At 37.1% G+C, this 17,962-nt stretch overlaps 1 protein-coding gene across 3 annotated transcripts in view; it reads left to right on the top strand.

Moving 5' to 3' along the window:
* The first annotated feature begins 2,333 nt into the window (after nucleotides 1–2,333).
* LOC121734516 (furin-like protease 1) overlaps nucleotides 2,334–17,962 on the top strand; it is a 216,810-nt gene continuing 201,181 nt past the window's right edge. For 2 of the 3 annotated variants that reach the window (XM_042125144.1, XM_042125142.1), the window contains exons 1-2: nucleotides 2,334–2,459; nucleotides 8,325–8,504. In XM_042125144.1, the coding sequence (XP_041981078.1) occupies nucleotides 8,364–8,504 (141 nt within the window). In that variant the 5' untranslated portion in view covers nucleotides 2,334–2,459; nucleotides 8,325–8,363. Of the gene's footprint in view, nucleotides 2,464–8,324; nucleotides 8,505–17,962 lie in introns of all 3 variants that reach the window. The other variant, XM_042125143.1, reaches the window with a different exon arrangement.

Genomic DNA, 17,962 nt, shown 5'->3' with positions numbered 1-17,962 from the left:
TCAATAAACCCAAATGTTGTGTAAACTGTAAACGACTAAGCGCAGATAATAATTAAAGACGTGAGTGGAAGAACACAATAACTAACCGTAAAAAAATTGCCTCTTTCGGATCGGAAAAATGATTCGAAATATAAAAATTGTGGCAAAAAACGGAACCCTTACAGATTCGTCATGTCTGTCTGTCCGTCTGTCCGTCTGTACACCTGTCCGCCTGTCCGCCTGTCCGTCTGTCCGTCTGTCCGTCTGTTCGTCTGTCCGTCTGTCCGTCTGTCCGTCTGTTCGTCTGTCCGTCTGTCCGTCTGTCCGTCTGTCAGTCTGTCAGTCTGTCAGTCTGTCAGTCTGTCAGTCTGTCCGTCTGTCCGTCTGTACACCTGTCCGCCTGTCCGCCTATCCGTCTGTCCGTCTGTCCGCCTGTCCGTCTGTCCGTCTGTCCGCCTGTCCGTCTGTCCGTCTGTCCGTCTGTCCGTCTGTCCGTCTGTCCGTCTGTCCGTCTGTCCGTCTGTCCGTCTGTCCGTCTGTCCGTCTGTCCGTCTGTCCGTCTGTCCGTCTGTCCGTCTGTCCGTCTGTCCGTCTGTCCGTCTGTCCGTCTGTCCGTCTGTCCGTCTGTCCGTCTGTCCGTCTGTCCGTCTGTCCGTCTGTCCGTCTGTCCGTCTGTCCGTCTGTCCGTCTGTCCGTCTGTCCGTCTGTCCGTCTGTCCGTCTGTCCGTCTGTCCGTCTGTCTGTACGGACATACTCGTAGCTACGTAGTGCTGTATTCAGGCATTCGTAACTTCCATAAAATTTGTCATAAAAAGTTCCGGCAAGAGCAAAGAATTTTTTAATCGAATGCCTTATTAACTGTCAGTTGCATAAAATTAAATTGAAAATGGATTAGAACTTGGAAGTATGTATAGCACGCCGAGAGAGTCTTGAGCCTTGGCGCCGTCTTAGCGAAACCTATAATTATGGTCCCAGATCGCAGAGCGATCTGACATAACTTATTTTCACATGGATGAAACCTTGGGTTCTCAGTAGTGCTTCATTCTAAGTAGGTACACTTAGAATACCTGCGTGTTTGTGGAGCTCTACGTGTGACACATGGGTTGACCGTACCAGGTGAGAAAGGTTATCTACTATAATTAACTATAAATAATAAAATATTAAATAACTATAACGCTCTGGGATCTTATTCTATTACGGAATGGCCTAGAATTAGTTATGAAAAAGAATTAAAATTTATAAAAATAATGATAATCTGTGTTGTCACTATTCTCACTAATCATTATAGTCTAAGAGCGAACCTCTCAGTCTACTAGGAATTGTTAAATATTATTTTATTTGCCTTACTGTTTTTGTATGAAACAGCTGATTGAAGAAAATGTTGTTAATTGTTAATAACATTTTTTTTGAAATATAAACAATAATTATTATGGTGTACAATGTATAATATTATCATAGACTAAGAAAAATGTATAATTCGTTATTATATAATTATGATATTAAGTTCTATTCTTTTTTATCCTAATTATCCAATGCACCCATATAATATGCCAAATTATTATTATTGATTATTATTTACTTAAGTCAGTACTCAGTACAAATTACAAATAATACCAGTATACTATGCGTTAAATAATAATAATATTTAAACATTTATTCATCATCATAAGAACCTTTACAGCTTTGACTTGTCGGTTATGGTGTCACAAGCATTGTGTCTAATAAACGACAGTGTTGATGTTTATCCAAAACTGATTTGCCTGCACTGATAATATTCCATAGTTAAAGAATATTATGTGGTAACTGTTAAATCCCCCCCCCCACCCCAGATGATAAAATAAACGTCAATTTTTATGATTTTTTGTTCCAATATACCAGACCGACCATCTTCTCGAAACAGGTATGCTGCCCTCCCTCCCCTAGCTAAAATCCTGGGTACGCCCATGGTCCCACTGCTTTTAATCTTAATTCACCATTATAGTATAATAGTAATATCATTAAATAAAGTAAGGTACAAACTATTTCTTGAATTCTTGAAAAGTTAACAAAATTAAAAAACAGTTGGAAACTTGGTTTTTATTTATGTTTCAGCCCCAAAATTATTAATTTACACCTATTAATGTATTTTTTCAACAACAATAATACTTTAATTAATCCACTGATTTTCCACTGAGGCTGGAGATCGTATGTAACAGGTATTTACACTTATGAAATCCGAAATTGAAGATACATTTACAATAATCTACAATAATGTTGGGAAAATTCGCCAATATGGCAACATTAGCGTCTTCTCGCTCTCCAATCGCGGCAGCGGCCGGGCGAGAGCAAGTGAAACGGATCAGTCAGCATCACGCGCGCGGACGGGTAGGGTGTGTCGCGCGCTCCGTTGTCGCCACATTCACGCGCCACTTGACAGCTGTGCCGTGTTCTATAATGACAATAGTGTATAACTGTGGAACGTAGTGGATGTTACTGCAATTGTACGTGAGGAGTCCATCAGAATCGCCAGATAAGCTCGGAATCGTACTAAAAGTGAGACGGGATGCGAGAGGTGAACGCTCGTCGCTGCGGCGCCGACTCTCACCGGCTACTATTGTCTAAGTGCCACGGAATCTTGGTCCTTCCCATCGGATTCCATCATCGGAACATCCGCCACTCGGCGAGCCGCGCCGCACGCGAAATACTTGTGGGCGAGTGACGAACACAAACGAATTGTTTACTCATAACACCCAATGCAATACAGATAAGATACGACTGTCTTGTGAGTTGTGGCCTCCAAACTTAGATAATAACTAGTGATGCATATAAACATTCAATATTCGAACGAGTAGGTTCCTAAACTATGCTAATTTTAACGTCAAGTATGAAGAACGGTCGGGCCTAGTTAGTAGTTAATGTCATGCAAAAAGTAGTACACACGGATGTGCTACTTACACTTGCACAATTTAATACAATTCGTTTGTTTACCTTTCAAATATACCCAGATGTAAATTATTCAATATAGTAGAATACACGCAAAGTAAATAAATTTGGTAAAAAGAAAAAGCTATTTGTTCTATACAAATTACAAGTTCCATATTATTATTTAAATCAAAAGTGATAAAAAATAAAAATTCATGATGATGATGTGAAAACGATGACTGCTTATACTTATTACGTCAAAAAGAAGCAAAACGTTGTGAAGTGGAACTGTTGAGCTCTGGCACAAATCCGCATTTCATGAACTTCATGCAAACTTCGAAAAGAATTTCCAATAATTAAACTTTATTTGAGTGATCTCAGCAACGAAGCAGATTCCAGTTCATGTTTAAAGTTCAGTTATTGGACTGATAATTAAACTTGTAATTGACTTATAATTAACAATATTTTACAGCACTGAAGGCAACGCTCAACTTAATGACTAGGTACTATCAACGTTACATTTAGCGAGTCACGTGTGTCAGTTCTGGTAAAGTCAGGTTTATGTTTTTATGAAATATGTAAATATAAACCAAAATTATTTAAATTCTTGTTACATTTAAATATTGTAAATTCGATTTGAATATTATAGCATAATCTTCAATGTAATGCCATTGTATTGTTAAAACTATGACTAAGTGAGTAAAAAGGTTCTCCTAAGAATCACATTGTTTTTTTACTGCCTTCAAAGTTCAAAGTATATCTGCTAAGTAGATTGCCAAGGCTTTCTTTAGAACAACATTAGGAAGTGTCTAAGAATTCGGTTGATAAGCTCATAATCTGTAGATTGAAACTTTTCCATTGTTTGCTGATTCATTCCCTGACAAATTATATCAAATGACAAAATTTGTTTTTATATAAATGAGAAGAATGTAGGAATACTTAATAGGAATCATTTAGTAGATTGTTTGAACATATCACACCGGTAACTTGCATGTCAGAACTATAAATTCGCAGTATTGCTGCAGGGTCAGTGTAGTCTGAATTATTTTCACACTAAGCAAAATGCCCAAAAATACATCACAATAAATTCAAATTGTGAACATTAGATGATGTTGCAATCTTGGTTAACAGACAACAGTACAAAATATAACTATTCCACCATATACCGTAACTTAAAACATCTTTGTAGAATAGTATATTATAATATTATAATAGTCTTTAAATTTTTTATACGACCTAAGCATTAGCTACATAATGATTCAAGTACTAATATTGTGTAACCAGCCTGCACCTTTATTCTGGATAATCTGATTGATAAGGTTTACAATGTGATAAGCGGTATGACATAGCCTGCATTATAATATGTAATATTTTTTTAGGAACGAAACATATACCCATATCGTGGTCGCTAAAATGACTCTCGTATTTTCCAGCACCTTGTAATACTATGTTATATTTGCTAAAAATCTGTAAAAAAGTCCAGTCAAATATTAGACTGCTCATTCCATTAAGAACTGATTGTTTAATAAAATCCATCATAAATACCACAGCACACGATTTATGGAATATTAAGTCTAGCTAAGGCGCAAATTACAATTATTACGTATCCTTAGATATATGTATGGTACTAGCAATGTCTATCAATTATGCTATCTGAATCTTGAGATAGAGCCGACAGTAATTTGAGGCTAGCCTTATCGGCCGAATATTCAAACGTGCTGCTCAAATTAAAAGGCACTTACATGTCCTAGAAGTAGATATTCAGAAGATATTAAAGCCCGTTGATAATCCAGACACCTGTGATGGTCTAGATTCTAATGAAAAGATATTTAAGGCTGAAGAAAGCATATGACTAAAAAGTTTGGAGGCCTGAAAGAATTTTTGGATAAAATATATTTTCGAGGAATAAGATCGTTTCTGAATCCTGATAGATGAGCTAAAGTTTTTATTATAACAGATTTTAATAGTCAAACGAATCTTTGTAGCAAGTAATATTTTAATGACTCATAATAATGCTCTCTGTGAAGACACATAATATTTACATAAAGTTTTTCCCTGACACACGATACCCATAGTATTAAGACAGTTATTAATACAATCAGGAGTCAGTAGCTCCCATAAAATATACAGTTTTAAACTTTGAACAATATTTATCTTTTGCCACACGCTGAAGGAACATAATATCCTTGCGAATGGGAAATATTTTGAGAACTTTCCATTGTTAACAAAAGGAATATTGCATTATGTGGCGCGTACACAGTATTAAATAAGAGAACTCGTACTTGTAATGCCTTCAATATACAGTAAAGTCTTGACTTGACCCATTTCTTGGGTATCTTTTCACAAGTTTTAACAAGGGTCGTTTTTCAAACTCATTCAAGAGCTAATAAGCTATTTCTACTAATAAGGCGAGGCAGGATCTCAATTACTGGCTTATAAGGCATTAAATACGAGTGGCTTTTTATGAACGCCTCCTAACATCCCGGAAAATTAGGCCCCAGGAGCGCCATGTAAAAAACCTTTTTGTTATGAACTGTTATTGTGCTTTATTGTATTGCCTTTTCGCTCGGAGTCAGCTCGTCACAGAATTTATTGGAGTATCTACTCCTCAATTTATTTGAATGTTTCTGGGAATGGAGAATCAGCCCCCGTAGACAAGTGGCAAAACGCTAACGCTAACGCTAACGCTAGCGCTACAAAATGTATGGATTTGACATTAGTATTCGCTAGCGAAGCGATGACTTATGTCAAATCGCATACATTTTGTAGCGCTAGCGTTAGCATTAGCGCTTTGCCGCTTGTCTACAGGCCAAGATGTACAACTGACACCTATGTTGGATGTTGCTACTCGGGTGAAATAGAAAACAATATAATATAATGTGGAAACAATGAGTTGACGATATAATATGATATTATATTTTATCCAAGGCCTACAGCTCACCGAGTTGGACACTATCTCTGCTTAGAAGTTACGAATGACACTTACAAGTATTCTATAAACCTTTTCTCCCCTATTTTATAAGAGCCTTATGTTTTAAATTCGAATACACTTTATTAATTTTGTAAATGTCATAAAGAATAACTTCTTAGCTACTGAGTTGGAATCTACTTTTATGTTATGGTATTTCATAAGCTCAGGAAATATTATCATAATAAACTGGCCTACTTTATAAATAACTGAAATATCATGAACGATAGACTAGATGCTATGTTCGTCTCTCTTTTGTTCTTTCCTAATTGTCTATCTCCTGTAGTTTTATTGCTCTCAAAGCGTTTGTGCGATAGTTCCTTCTCTTATCATCATCTTATCATCTATTTGCGCTGCATCTTATACCATAAAGAAAATATATTTTTCTTCCTATTTACCTGTTTATATCAAGACTATCCACGTTACCCGTTGACACACAGGTGAGATAATAAAATCAATATCATGCAATAACGGGGAAGTCCCTGGGCGAGTATTGTTTGCGAGACCTTCCCTTATTTATATATCACACGTTCTACCCGATTTTATATGCCTTTGATCTTGGGACCGAATTTATTTAGTTCCTAAAATATATTTTACATGTCCAAGAACAGGCTTGAATATCTTGTATTGAATACTTGAAATATTTAGGGTTATTCTATTGAATAATAAATCATATTCATAAAATGGCTACAGTGGGTAACAAATCATTTTGGACATTTTTGCTTACTAAAATATACTCGTAATAATATCAAAATATTATAAGACTACTTTTTTTCATCGCGGGTTTTACCCAAGCTAATTAAAAAAATATGTTATTAATATCATGTATAACCTTAAACCAGCCCCTGTAGACAAGTGGCAAAACGCTAACGCTAACGCTAGCGCTAGCGCTACAAAATGTATGGATTTGACATTAGTATTCGCTAGCGAAGCGATGACTTATGTCAAATCGCATACATTTTGTAGCGCTAGCGTTAGCGTCAGCGTTAGCGCTTTGCCACTTGTCTACAGGCCCTGGACATCTTAAACCAAACTTATTTTTGGGCTACGTCACTGAACGTAGCCCAAAAATAAGGTATATTACGGTGGGTATTAATACGGTGGGTAGCGGAACCCACATTAGTCCCTATATCACGTGACACTAGTATTTAACGCACCTTTCAAATTCTAAATCACGCTTTTTCATGTAAGTATCTGGATGAACTATTAAAGACATCCAAGGAAATCAGAAAAACATTGAACTGAAGTTAGATAATAAATCATACTACAATAGCCTAGGACCTAGGTTATCAGTAATGACTAGATTGTAATAAAACCGATGTCAGGGTAACGTCCCCAATACGAGTTCGTTAACATACTATAATACTTCATTTCTTGGAATATCATTACAATAAAGAATTACATATAATTATATATTATTAACTTAATTATAATTTTAAAATACCTTATAAGTATCTAGTTAGACTATCGCTATTTAGACAAAACGGTAAATATAATTACAAACTGCAATTTTTATTCGACTTTTGGCGGCGCGGCTTCTTCGTCACGGTAGAGCGGATGTTTAAATTGCAATTTTATGCCAAATGCCACTTATAGTGATTCCAAGCTTATCATGGCTCTTGCCTAAAAATATTTGCTTAGTACGTTTACGTTTCTCTGTTTCTACGTCGCCTCTCCTTATTGGCCTATGATGGATCAAACGATTACCAACTTGTCGAGGGGCATGTTCTATAGTCAGTCATGCCTATAGTCCGCATCGATTGTACCATCAGCACTATCAGGGAAATTGGTTCATAGGCAGATGGCGGACTTACGTTATTTGGTCAGCTTATGTTCAGTCCAGCTTCCTTCAGACCATGTCCAACATTGACTTGATATAACCCGCCAGGACCCGATCTAGCCATTTAGCCGCTCCAGGCCAAGATCATTTTCGCCGCCCTTTACATATACAGGAAACATATTTGTTGGGGGAAAATGGGAGGAACATTTAAGTAAATACTCAAATATTTCCAATAGCAAACTTAAGGTAGGTTAGCTGGTAAAATTCTCAAACTTAAGTGGTGGATGGCTAGGTTGGAAGATAGGAATAAGTCAATTTCGCCACGTCTCATTTTTGCCGCTCTGGGCAAATGCTCGGCTCGCCCCCCCTTTAGATCGGGCCCTGTAACCCGCCCAAGAACACAGGTTCGCTATCAGCCAATGAATCAATCTATAGCCTGTCAAGAAAGTGAAAAAATTAAAAAGTGGCAACATCGTAGTGTTGCCACTTTTTAATTTCATTACTTTCTTGACAGACTATGTAATGGTACATGCTAAAGACATATTATACTGTACGCAATCATGGTGGCGATCATCTTTATCCATCATGGTTCTTGGCCTAATTGAGATCTGAAGTCATACTATTTGCCTCGCAGGTACTGTGATTCAGACCTTCAATCGACAATACCCGATTCTATTGTACCCTCATTGTCCCTAGTTGGTGTGCGATGCTGACAAGTACTAGTGTGTGAGTGAGATGGCGCTACTGGTGCTGCTCGTGTCGTTGGTGTGTGCGGCGCGGGCGCAGTACTCGCCGACATGGGCGGTGCACGTGCCCGGGGGGAGGGAGGTGGCGGACACAGTCGCTGCGGACCACGGCTTCGTCAATTTGGGAGAGGTAAGTCCATCATTTAGAATGCACTAGACTTAAGACCGTTGACACCGGAAACAGCAAAGAGACCTTTTGACGTTTGAGACACAAAATCTGTCCGCTTCTTTTTCGCGGTTCGCAGCGTCAGAATTCATTTCTAGATTTAGGGCCTGTTTCACTACTTCCTGATAAGTGCCGGATAGGCTATCCACAACTAATCTGATGGATAGAGTATGGAGTAAACTTTAAACTTTTAAGGGCCTGTTTCACCACTACCTGATATAGTGGCGGATAGGCTATTCACAACTTTTTTGACAGATTCTCCATTCTCTTTCTGTCAAGCTAAGTTGTGGATAGCCTATCCGGCACTTATCAGGAAGTGGTGAAACAGGCCCTAAGTCTAGAACTGCATCTTAGCCAAAAGTATCTCTGAAATCTTACGATATCAAAATATTATAGTAAGTAACAAAAGTTTATTTCAATTTGATCAATAAAAATATTCCGTGGAATCAACTCGGCCCGATAAAATGTGGATCTCTCGCTGGGACGCGCTAAAAGCTACGACCTCATGTTTTATTTGCAAATAGTTCATTGCTAAGCGTTTCTCTCCGAATGGAGTTTTTTTGGTTTCCGTCCATTATTTTTTGCAATTCTAATGAAGTAGGTAAAATACGATGATGATGACGAAGGTACTCACGTCAAAATCATGCGACAAGGCATACAGTAACAGTAACAGCGTAATCGTGTCAATGCACACACGCTCGGATAATGTTTGCTGTCATTGCAGTCAACTTTCGTCTACAATTTATTTTGAGGCATCATAGATTATTTATAGAACAAACATAAATTGTTGAAGATGGTCACCTTTACTAAAATTCTTATCAGTTAAACTCTACATTCTACACAATATTATGAAAACGTAAAAACTTACTCAACATTTTAAAATACATAATGCTAAAATATACGTATACAGTCGAACGTATAACCTCCTTTTTGGAAGTCGGTTAAAAATAGTCGTAGACGGTTACCTAATACACGTATCGAAAAACCAGGAAATTGCTTACTCCATGTGTACCATTGTTGAAATGTGGTAGCATTATAAAATATTGTATTGTATCTTTGCCAGAATCGAGCCAACTCGCCGTCGCATTGTCCAGACCTATGCATATGATGCACGTAAAGTAGCATATTCATGTAGCATAGCATATGCATGCACGGAAATGTCCCATTTAGTTGTGTCCTCATCTTCATAAACACCCGTCTCATGCAAATCAAATAGCTGAGATTTGGGCTCGAATACCGCCGGATAATTTATTCCGAATGTTCCCCAGTTAAGCGTTATTTATTGTTACAATCTATCCTAATTTGTTAGAGCCGACGAAATACGGATAAATCTACTGGTTTAGCTACTCGCGGGCATACATTTATAAGTAGCAGTAGGCTAGCAAGTAGCATAGCCGCATCATGCCTTCCTCGCTCGGTTTTCTAATGGTGGCCATACACCATCCTTCCTATCGTCCAATCTTCATGACGCTACCGATTGGATCACATTTTTTGGGCTATTTTTGCTAAAACGGTACGGAACCATTCGTGCGCGAGTCTGACTCGCACTTGGCCGATTTTTAGGACTATCCTTAAAAAAAAGCCTGTAATACAGGCTAGACTCTAGAGCTTCATTTTAGAGAATTAACTTTGCTTTAATTTTTTTTCTTTCAAAAAAACTTTCGTTGTGGTACTTACTAGACTTGCTAGGTTTACAGCTTCAATTTTCTATTCAGTCATTTGAAAGTTTACCGTTAAGTAGTACTAATTGCTTCTATTTCATAGAGTTAACTGTTGAGTTTCGTGAAAAGTTTAAGATTTATTTTAGGAACCGCGGGGGACAGAAGTCAGAAATAAACAGGAAATTTAAGTGGGCGGTTATAATTTAACGTGACACCGTGTTTTCGTCTCTTTATAGCGCACTATTCTCGTGTTAGCATTATATACAAATATTAATGTGCTAACGCCCTCGTAAATATTAAAATATTGTATAAGTAAACTAATATTATAAATTTTCTTCATAAATACTTTATAGAATGTATACAATATACATAAATTATTTTTTACGCTCAAACCGCTGTACCAATTTAGATAAAGCAGATACTTTGAGTCCCGGAAAAGGCCGGATATTTTTATCTCCGAATTTTTACGAATAGTTACATTTTAGTTTTTTATATCTCGGAAAAATGTACGGTTCCTAGGTGATAAACGAATTTCGGATTTAGGTGCATTTTCCGTACCGTGTACCGTATGTAAATATATGGTGTACCGTACATTTTGCTGCGATAAAAACGCTCTTATGGCCTTTTCCGGGACTCAAACTATATCTGCGAATTTTATTTAAATTGGCACAGCCGTTTGAGCGTGAAAAGCCAACACTGGACAGACATAATTTCACATCTATATTATACTTAAGGAACTGTAATTAAATGGCATTAGCCTCAAATATTATCCGTCAAACTCTTCCTTAAATTTAAGTTTAACCTTAATTCAATGTCTCCGAGGCAGAAAAAGAGCTGGCATTGAAGTCGTATGAATTGCGTTCATTTTATAACGTGTATTGACTATTGAGTATATAATTAAATATAACGCAGTAAAAGGGCTTAAGGTTATCATTCCTTGCAAGTTGTACCTACTAGCTCTACATTTCGCTGGTTGTTTTATACTCGTATTCTCTAACGAGATGATGCCCGCAATTCCTCCTGACCTCCATTATACAAGTACGCTGGACTTATGATACCCACTTGTTTTTTGTGCCTATTTGAAGCGGAATCAGCGCCCCCAATGCGAGGGAAGAGAACTAAATCTGACGTAAAAATGACGTTTGAAAGTCGCCATATTGGCGCTGACAGCAGTAGTGAGAGTACTTGGAACTAATACTAGTGATGACAACGGCTGTTATTGGTTGTGATAAGTGATAACGTCAGATTTAGTTCTCTTCCCCCGCATAGGGGGCGCTGATTCCGCTTCAAATAGGCACAAAAAACAAGTGGGTATCATAAGTCCAGCGTACTTGTATAATGGATTATGGAGGTCAGTGATGGCGCGGGACTACATTTTCCGGGATTAAAAGTGGATACTTTCCCGGGAAAGGATTTTTCCGGGATTCAAAGTATCTCTTTACCTTTCAACAAAATCGGTTAGCGCTTTTTTTTTTTATGAAATAAGGGGGCAAACGAGCTAACGGGTCACCTGATGGAAAGCAACTGCCGTCGCCCATGGACACTCGCAGCATCAGAAGAGCTGCAGGTGCGTTGCCGGCCTTTTAAGGGGGAATAGGGTAATAGGGAGGGTAGGGATGGGAAGGGAATTGGAGAGGGTAGGGAAGGGAATAGGGTAGGGGATTGGGCCTCCGGTAAACTCACTCACTCGGCGAAACACAGCACAAGCGCTGTTTCACGCCGGTTTTCTGTGAGAACGTGGTATTTCTCCGGTCGAGCCGGCCCATTCGTGCCGAAGCATGGCTCTCCCACGTATGAACGCTATGAACGCTTTGGACGTGAAGAGGTAACACACAGACAGGCACGCTTTCGCATATAAAATATTGGTATGGATAATGTAGCTTTAATTAAACCAAATGAGTACACCATATTTTTCGCATATTATTTATGCATATTCTATTAAACAATACTTAATGTACTTACGTATTGTATGCAATGACAAAAGCGTATTCAGAAAATTATTCCATTCCATTTTAATTGAACCCGATAAAAAATGGAGAACGAAATAGGAAAAACCTATTTTCGCTTTATAACGAAATATACGGTATTCATCGATTAAAACTGCAGTTCAAAAAACAAATAGGAAAATCTCTCTTTAAATTTCATCTCTCTACAAATTTCGTCTCTCTATTTTCCACGAAGTCATAATGTCGACGTATTGCAATAGTGAATTGCAGTTCTTAAGTAAATTCGGAAGTTCTACTGCAGTGCGGTGATACGGGGCTCTCAGACTATACGCGAATGTGTCTTCTTATGACCGTTTAAATTTATTCTACTCCTAACGGGAACTTATTGTCAATGTAATAAGGATCATTTTGAAGAAACTCCGAGGAAAAATAACTCTGAATATTCAAGGATGGTCGTGGCCCCATGGAGACTTATTTTAATACTGATTTATCATCATTATATTATGTGGAAAATTAACATACTGTATGTAACATTAACATAATTTAACATTAAACATAGTTAATGTCCGTTATTTGCCATCTTGATTTAAAAATAAGTCGACTCAATTTACTTTTTGCTTTGTATTAATAGTGCTTTGTATTAATGTTTATGTTACACTAGAATATGACGCCCGCAACTCCGTTGCGCCAAAACTCGTTTATCGCGCGGGAACCGTACATTTTTCCGGGATAAAAAGTATCCTATGTCCTTTCCCGGGACTCAAAGTATCTTCATACCTTTCAGCAAAATCTGTTCAGCGGTTTGGACGTGAAGAGGTAACAGACAGACACACTTGCATTTATAATTGCATTAGTATGGATTAAGAGGATTCCACACCGCCGTTTTCCCATACAAACGCTGTCCCCTGTTTCCTCCCTGAATAATGCCGGTAGAGTTATGATTTTTTTCCTGAATATCTATGGCCCAAAGACTTCTATTTAAAATAGAATTCTTTGCTATGGCCACTATTAACATGTCCCTATGTTTTCTTTTTTTTCATAATTTTATTATTAAAAAGGATAAGAACGTCCAAAAACCAAATAAAATGGCAAGATTTTCCTCTGTGTTCAAAGACCCAGAAAACAAAACTGACTAAAATATACAAAAAAAATAAAACATAGGAACACAGCTCAAGCCATGTTTTAATTCTTAGTGAAAAAGTACTTAAATCGGTTAAGTTTTGGAGAAGGAATCAGCGGAAAACGAATCGAAGATTTTCTGTTCTTTTATTTATTAGAACTTTTGTTGTGTTGCCTCTATCGCGCTCTGCGGTTGGAGACTTGAGATTGGTGAGACAGCAATACATTTTCAAATACCTATTTTCAATTTCTCTCGCCACTGGTGTATCCTCTTAAGATTTAAGATCTGAAAAGATTCTAATCCAAAAACGCTTGTCGATTGTAATAAATACAATGCTCAAGACGGAAGCCGTGGAGCCAAAATATCACAAGTCTTCGCCATACTAAATATGGGTTAATTATTGCAGTTAATTTTAGCGAGTTGACGAGTTCTATTAAATTATTTTAATTAGTTTTCTTATTCGCTAATAATGGGTCCGATTTATAATTGGCTGTACGGAATAGAAATCTTGGGAATTCAAAGCTTAGGTCAGCAGTTTAAAAACTGTTGGCCATTTTTTTGTTAAGGCCCCGCAGACTGCAGACTCTTAGTAGGCTACGCAAAAACGCCTCATAGTAGGCGATAGTTTAGTTGAACGCTTAATTAATATGAAAATAATTTGAAAAATTTATATGAAAATAGAGAAGAAGAGAAGAAGTGTGGCGGTGCGGTGTGAAAAATATGAACGATTGCAATTTAGTATGTAAATATTGTAATCGTTCATATTTTTGGTATGTGAATATTTTTCACTGAATCTTTGTACAGGAACCTAGGTAATTACCATCTTATGCTGAATAATAACTCAAATATGATAAATATATTCTCGTATGAGAAATGATCTTGGTATTACGTTTGTATGAGAATGTCGATGGCACCCGGACTCTTAAATGTTAGGTTCCTGTGTATCAAGTTGTAACACGGTTCAAATTACTGTGTCAGAACTCAAAAGCTCTGTAGTCCAAATGTTACGAATTTTATACAAGTCAGAGTCCATGGAACACGCAAAGTTTATTTAACCTAGGTTAAAGTAAACGCTGGATTTACTATTTTATCTATCACATAAATACGAATAAATAGAGATAACGCGATATTTAGCCCAAGGTCAGCTATCCTATATCTACCATAAACGGTGTCCCCTGCGCATTAAAAAAAAACTATAACCCAGATCTGTAGGAAGCCGTAGGTAAAAATTCCTGACACTGCAAAGGAATCAATGCTTTACCTGGGAAAGACACTCAACTCAAGACTTATTCTATTGTCTTTGAACGTACTAAGTACGGCTTCGTGTTTTGCATTTATTTGCATTTAACTCTTGAAAGAGAATCTTGTGTAGGTACGTATTTAGCGGCGGTTTCAATAGAGACACTTTCGATCCCACCAAAAACATTTTCATGTAAAAATGTTGCCAAGATGAGAATATAATAATATTATACTTCGTCGTGTCAAAAAGTAGTGAGATCTCATGTAGAGTCAAGTTTCTAACCTTACATACTCAACCCTAAATCTAAAAACCTTAATTTTACACTAAAGCGCAGCAAAATATTTGAAAATAATATCATAATGTGTCAGCCGCACGAGGAGAATTTAAAAACGGTGGCCTGGTCATTTATCATTAGTTACGGTATATTATTAAGTTCAAAGCCCTGACGAATAACAAAATGGCCAAGCCACGGATTTTGACTAATGTGTAGAGTTTTTAGATTCTTCTCGTGCGGCTGACACATTATAATATTATTATCAAATATTTTGCCGCGCTTTAGTGTAAAATTAAGGTTTTTAGATTTAGGGTTGAGTATGTAAGGTTAGAAACTTGGCTCTACATGAGATCTCACTACTTTTTGACACGACGAACTATAATATTATTATATTCTCATCTTGGCAACATTTTTACATGAAAATGTTTTTGGTGGGATTTCATTTCTTTTTGTAAGCTGGTTTACGTTGTTTTTTCTTTTAGTTCATACGTTTACATTATTTAGTAAAAACGGGACCCTATTACTAAGACTTCGTTGTCTTTCCGTCTATCCGTCTGTCCGTCTGTCTGTCTGTCTGTCTGTCTGTCTGTCTGTCTGTCTGTCTCTAGGCTGTAACTCAAGAACGGTAATAGCTAGAGAGTTGAAATTTTCACAGATTATGTATATCTATTACCGCTGTAACATCAAATACTAAAAATAAAATTATATTAATATTAAAGGGGGGTTCCCACACAACAAACTTGATTTTTTTGGCCTTTTTTGCTCTATATCAATAATGGCAACAGGTACGTACTTGAATTTTTCTCAAAGTCCTTAGTTATATGTCTACTTTAATATTTAATAATAATATTAAAATAAAATAAAAAATTAGGGGGGGGCTCCCATACAAAAAACACAAATTTTTGCCTAATTTTGCTCTATAACGGTACGGATATAGGTTAAGTTGAGTTTGATAATTTATTTCTTGTTTTAGTACTAATATCATGTTACTTACCAAATTTCGGCTTTCTAAGACTTCAGGAAGTACCCTAATAGTTTTGATGATCGGTGAGTCAGTGACCAAATTGTGGGTTTTTGGACACCTATAAAATCTAAAGTATAATAGCTACGATATTCAAACTTTACGTATTTAATAACTATACCCATGTCACTATATCTTAAAAATTTCAAATATCTGGCATTATTCAAACCAAAGTTACGAGGGTTCAAAAATACGACGAAACGTTTCGAGAAAAGGTAGGTAGTGCCCTTGCGCGCTTCGCTTGGCTCATCTTGGCGGGGGCACTCCCGTGCCCCCAGATATGAGAAGTAGGTAATGAATATAATATTGTGATAAATATGATTATCGAGTGTCTAATATGGGAATTACCCAGTACCTACGATGTTTTGTGTTTATGTTACTGATAAAAGTCCACTGACTAATATTAATGTTAGATAAGGTAAAATAGGCTATAATTAAATGGGTAATGAGCAGCCATCATAAATATTTGGGTACCTACAACTGATACAAGTTTCTTAACAGCTATTCTACTTTACCAATATCACAAAATAGATTTAGTCAGTATGGAATATCTGTATTCTGTACATAGGTAACGGTCCCCGACTAGCTAAGTCCACGACGACTAAAACGACATGTCGCGCAACTAGTCGCGCGACATGTCGTTTGTGATTTTTATTGGATTGTTGTCTGCCACTTAACGCTCGCTGCACAGGATGTCTTACTGAGTGAATTGCGAAAGGTTGCTGGTGAAATTATTGCCTAGAGTGATACTTAAGTGCAATAAAATTGCAATTGCCGCTACATACGTTTAAACAGTATATATTAAGTCTATGGTTTAAACGATCTATTTCACAAACCTTTTTTCAATAAATTCTCTATGTGTACAATATAGAGTATAGAGTATAGACGATACAGTTATACAATGCCTGACAAGTGACAAGCCACTTAAACAAGGACATTAACAACAAGGAGTATGTAACAACTAACACAGTGTCCTTCGGTAGTAAGGGCTTAATTAATATAATTAAAGGTATTTACGTACTATGGCCCAATAAGGTAGAATAATATCACCCATCACAATGTACCTACTATAGTCCGTGCAATCCACGAAGACGCGCCCCACTAATAATTCCTCCTTATCGTTTATAGTATATAGGTGCAACACCTTACACCGACCACACAACCACTGGTGGTGTGGTGGTTGTGTAGTCGGTGAGGTGCAAGCTTTCTCCAATGTTTGAGTGTTATCGGTACACACTAATAACCTATGAGTGCACGCGCACACTACAATAAACAGACCGATTAAGAAAATACGTCACGGTTAAAGGGAAAGATGCTCACCCAAAAAGTGGTGGGGCGCGTCTTCGTGGATTGCACGGACTATATCGGGGAAGTTCAAGACAGATGGCAAACCTACGTCATTTGGTCGAATTGTGTCAAGCGCAGCGCATTGACTTGACATATTCCAGCCAAACAACGTCGGTCCTCCAACTGTATAAGAATTTATTTCTTTGATGGTACACACCAAAGTAAGTACTAATCAAATTTTATGAAATCTCCTTGATCTTTGATTATTTAAATAAAAAAAAGAATTTTAACCGGTTTAATACGTAAAAAACCAGCATGGAGACAATTATTTCAAAGAAAATAAGGGGGCGGGACATGACACTTCTTAAAAGGGTTCTGCCACCAAAAAGCTTTAAAAACTGCTGGTCTAGGCTATAGAAGATTGAGACTATAATTTCTCGCATCCTTAGCAAACAAAAACGCGGCGCGCCTAGGTAATTAGCCAATGCCTCTGGAGTAGTCTGGAGTCTGAAGGTGTTTTGTGCAGGATTCTAGGTTATAGAGCGCTGTCCTAGATACGGCGCCCCAAATATTCTGCAGGCAAATAAGTATCTAGTATTGACTCATTAGTGTATAAGTAAATGCTTTTGATTATTTTAATGCACGATTTATTAAAACTTTGTTGTTGATTTATAGAAGATTTTTTCAAGTAATAATAAAGAATTATTATTATAAGAAGTTACTAACAGAGAGTTTCATTGCCAGTTTCAGTTTTCTTGTATATTAAATAGAGTAGCTCAAGACAGATGGGACTAAATAGTTGCCGGTAGGTATAGCTTATTGCTTTTTGATACTAAGAGCCTGTTTCAGCACTTCCTGATAAGTGCCGGATAG

The sequence above is a fragment of the Aricia agestis genome, chromosome 15 (assembly GCF_905147365.1).
Source record: "Aricia agestis chromosome 15, ilAriAges1.1, whole genome shotgun sequence".
NCBI lineage: Eukaryota > Metazoa > Arthropoda > Insecta > Lepidoptera > Lycaenidae > Aricia > Aricia agestis.
Note: the sequence above shows the minus strand (reverse complement) of the source record. Positions and strands in the feature narration are given on the sequence as shown.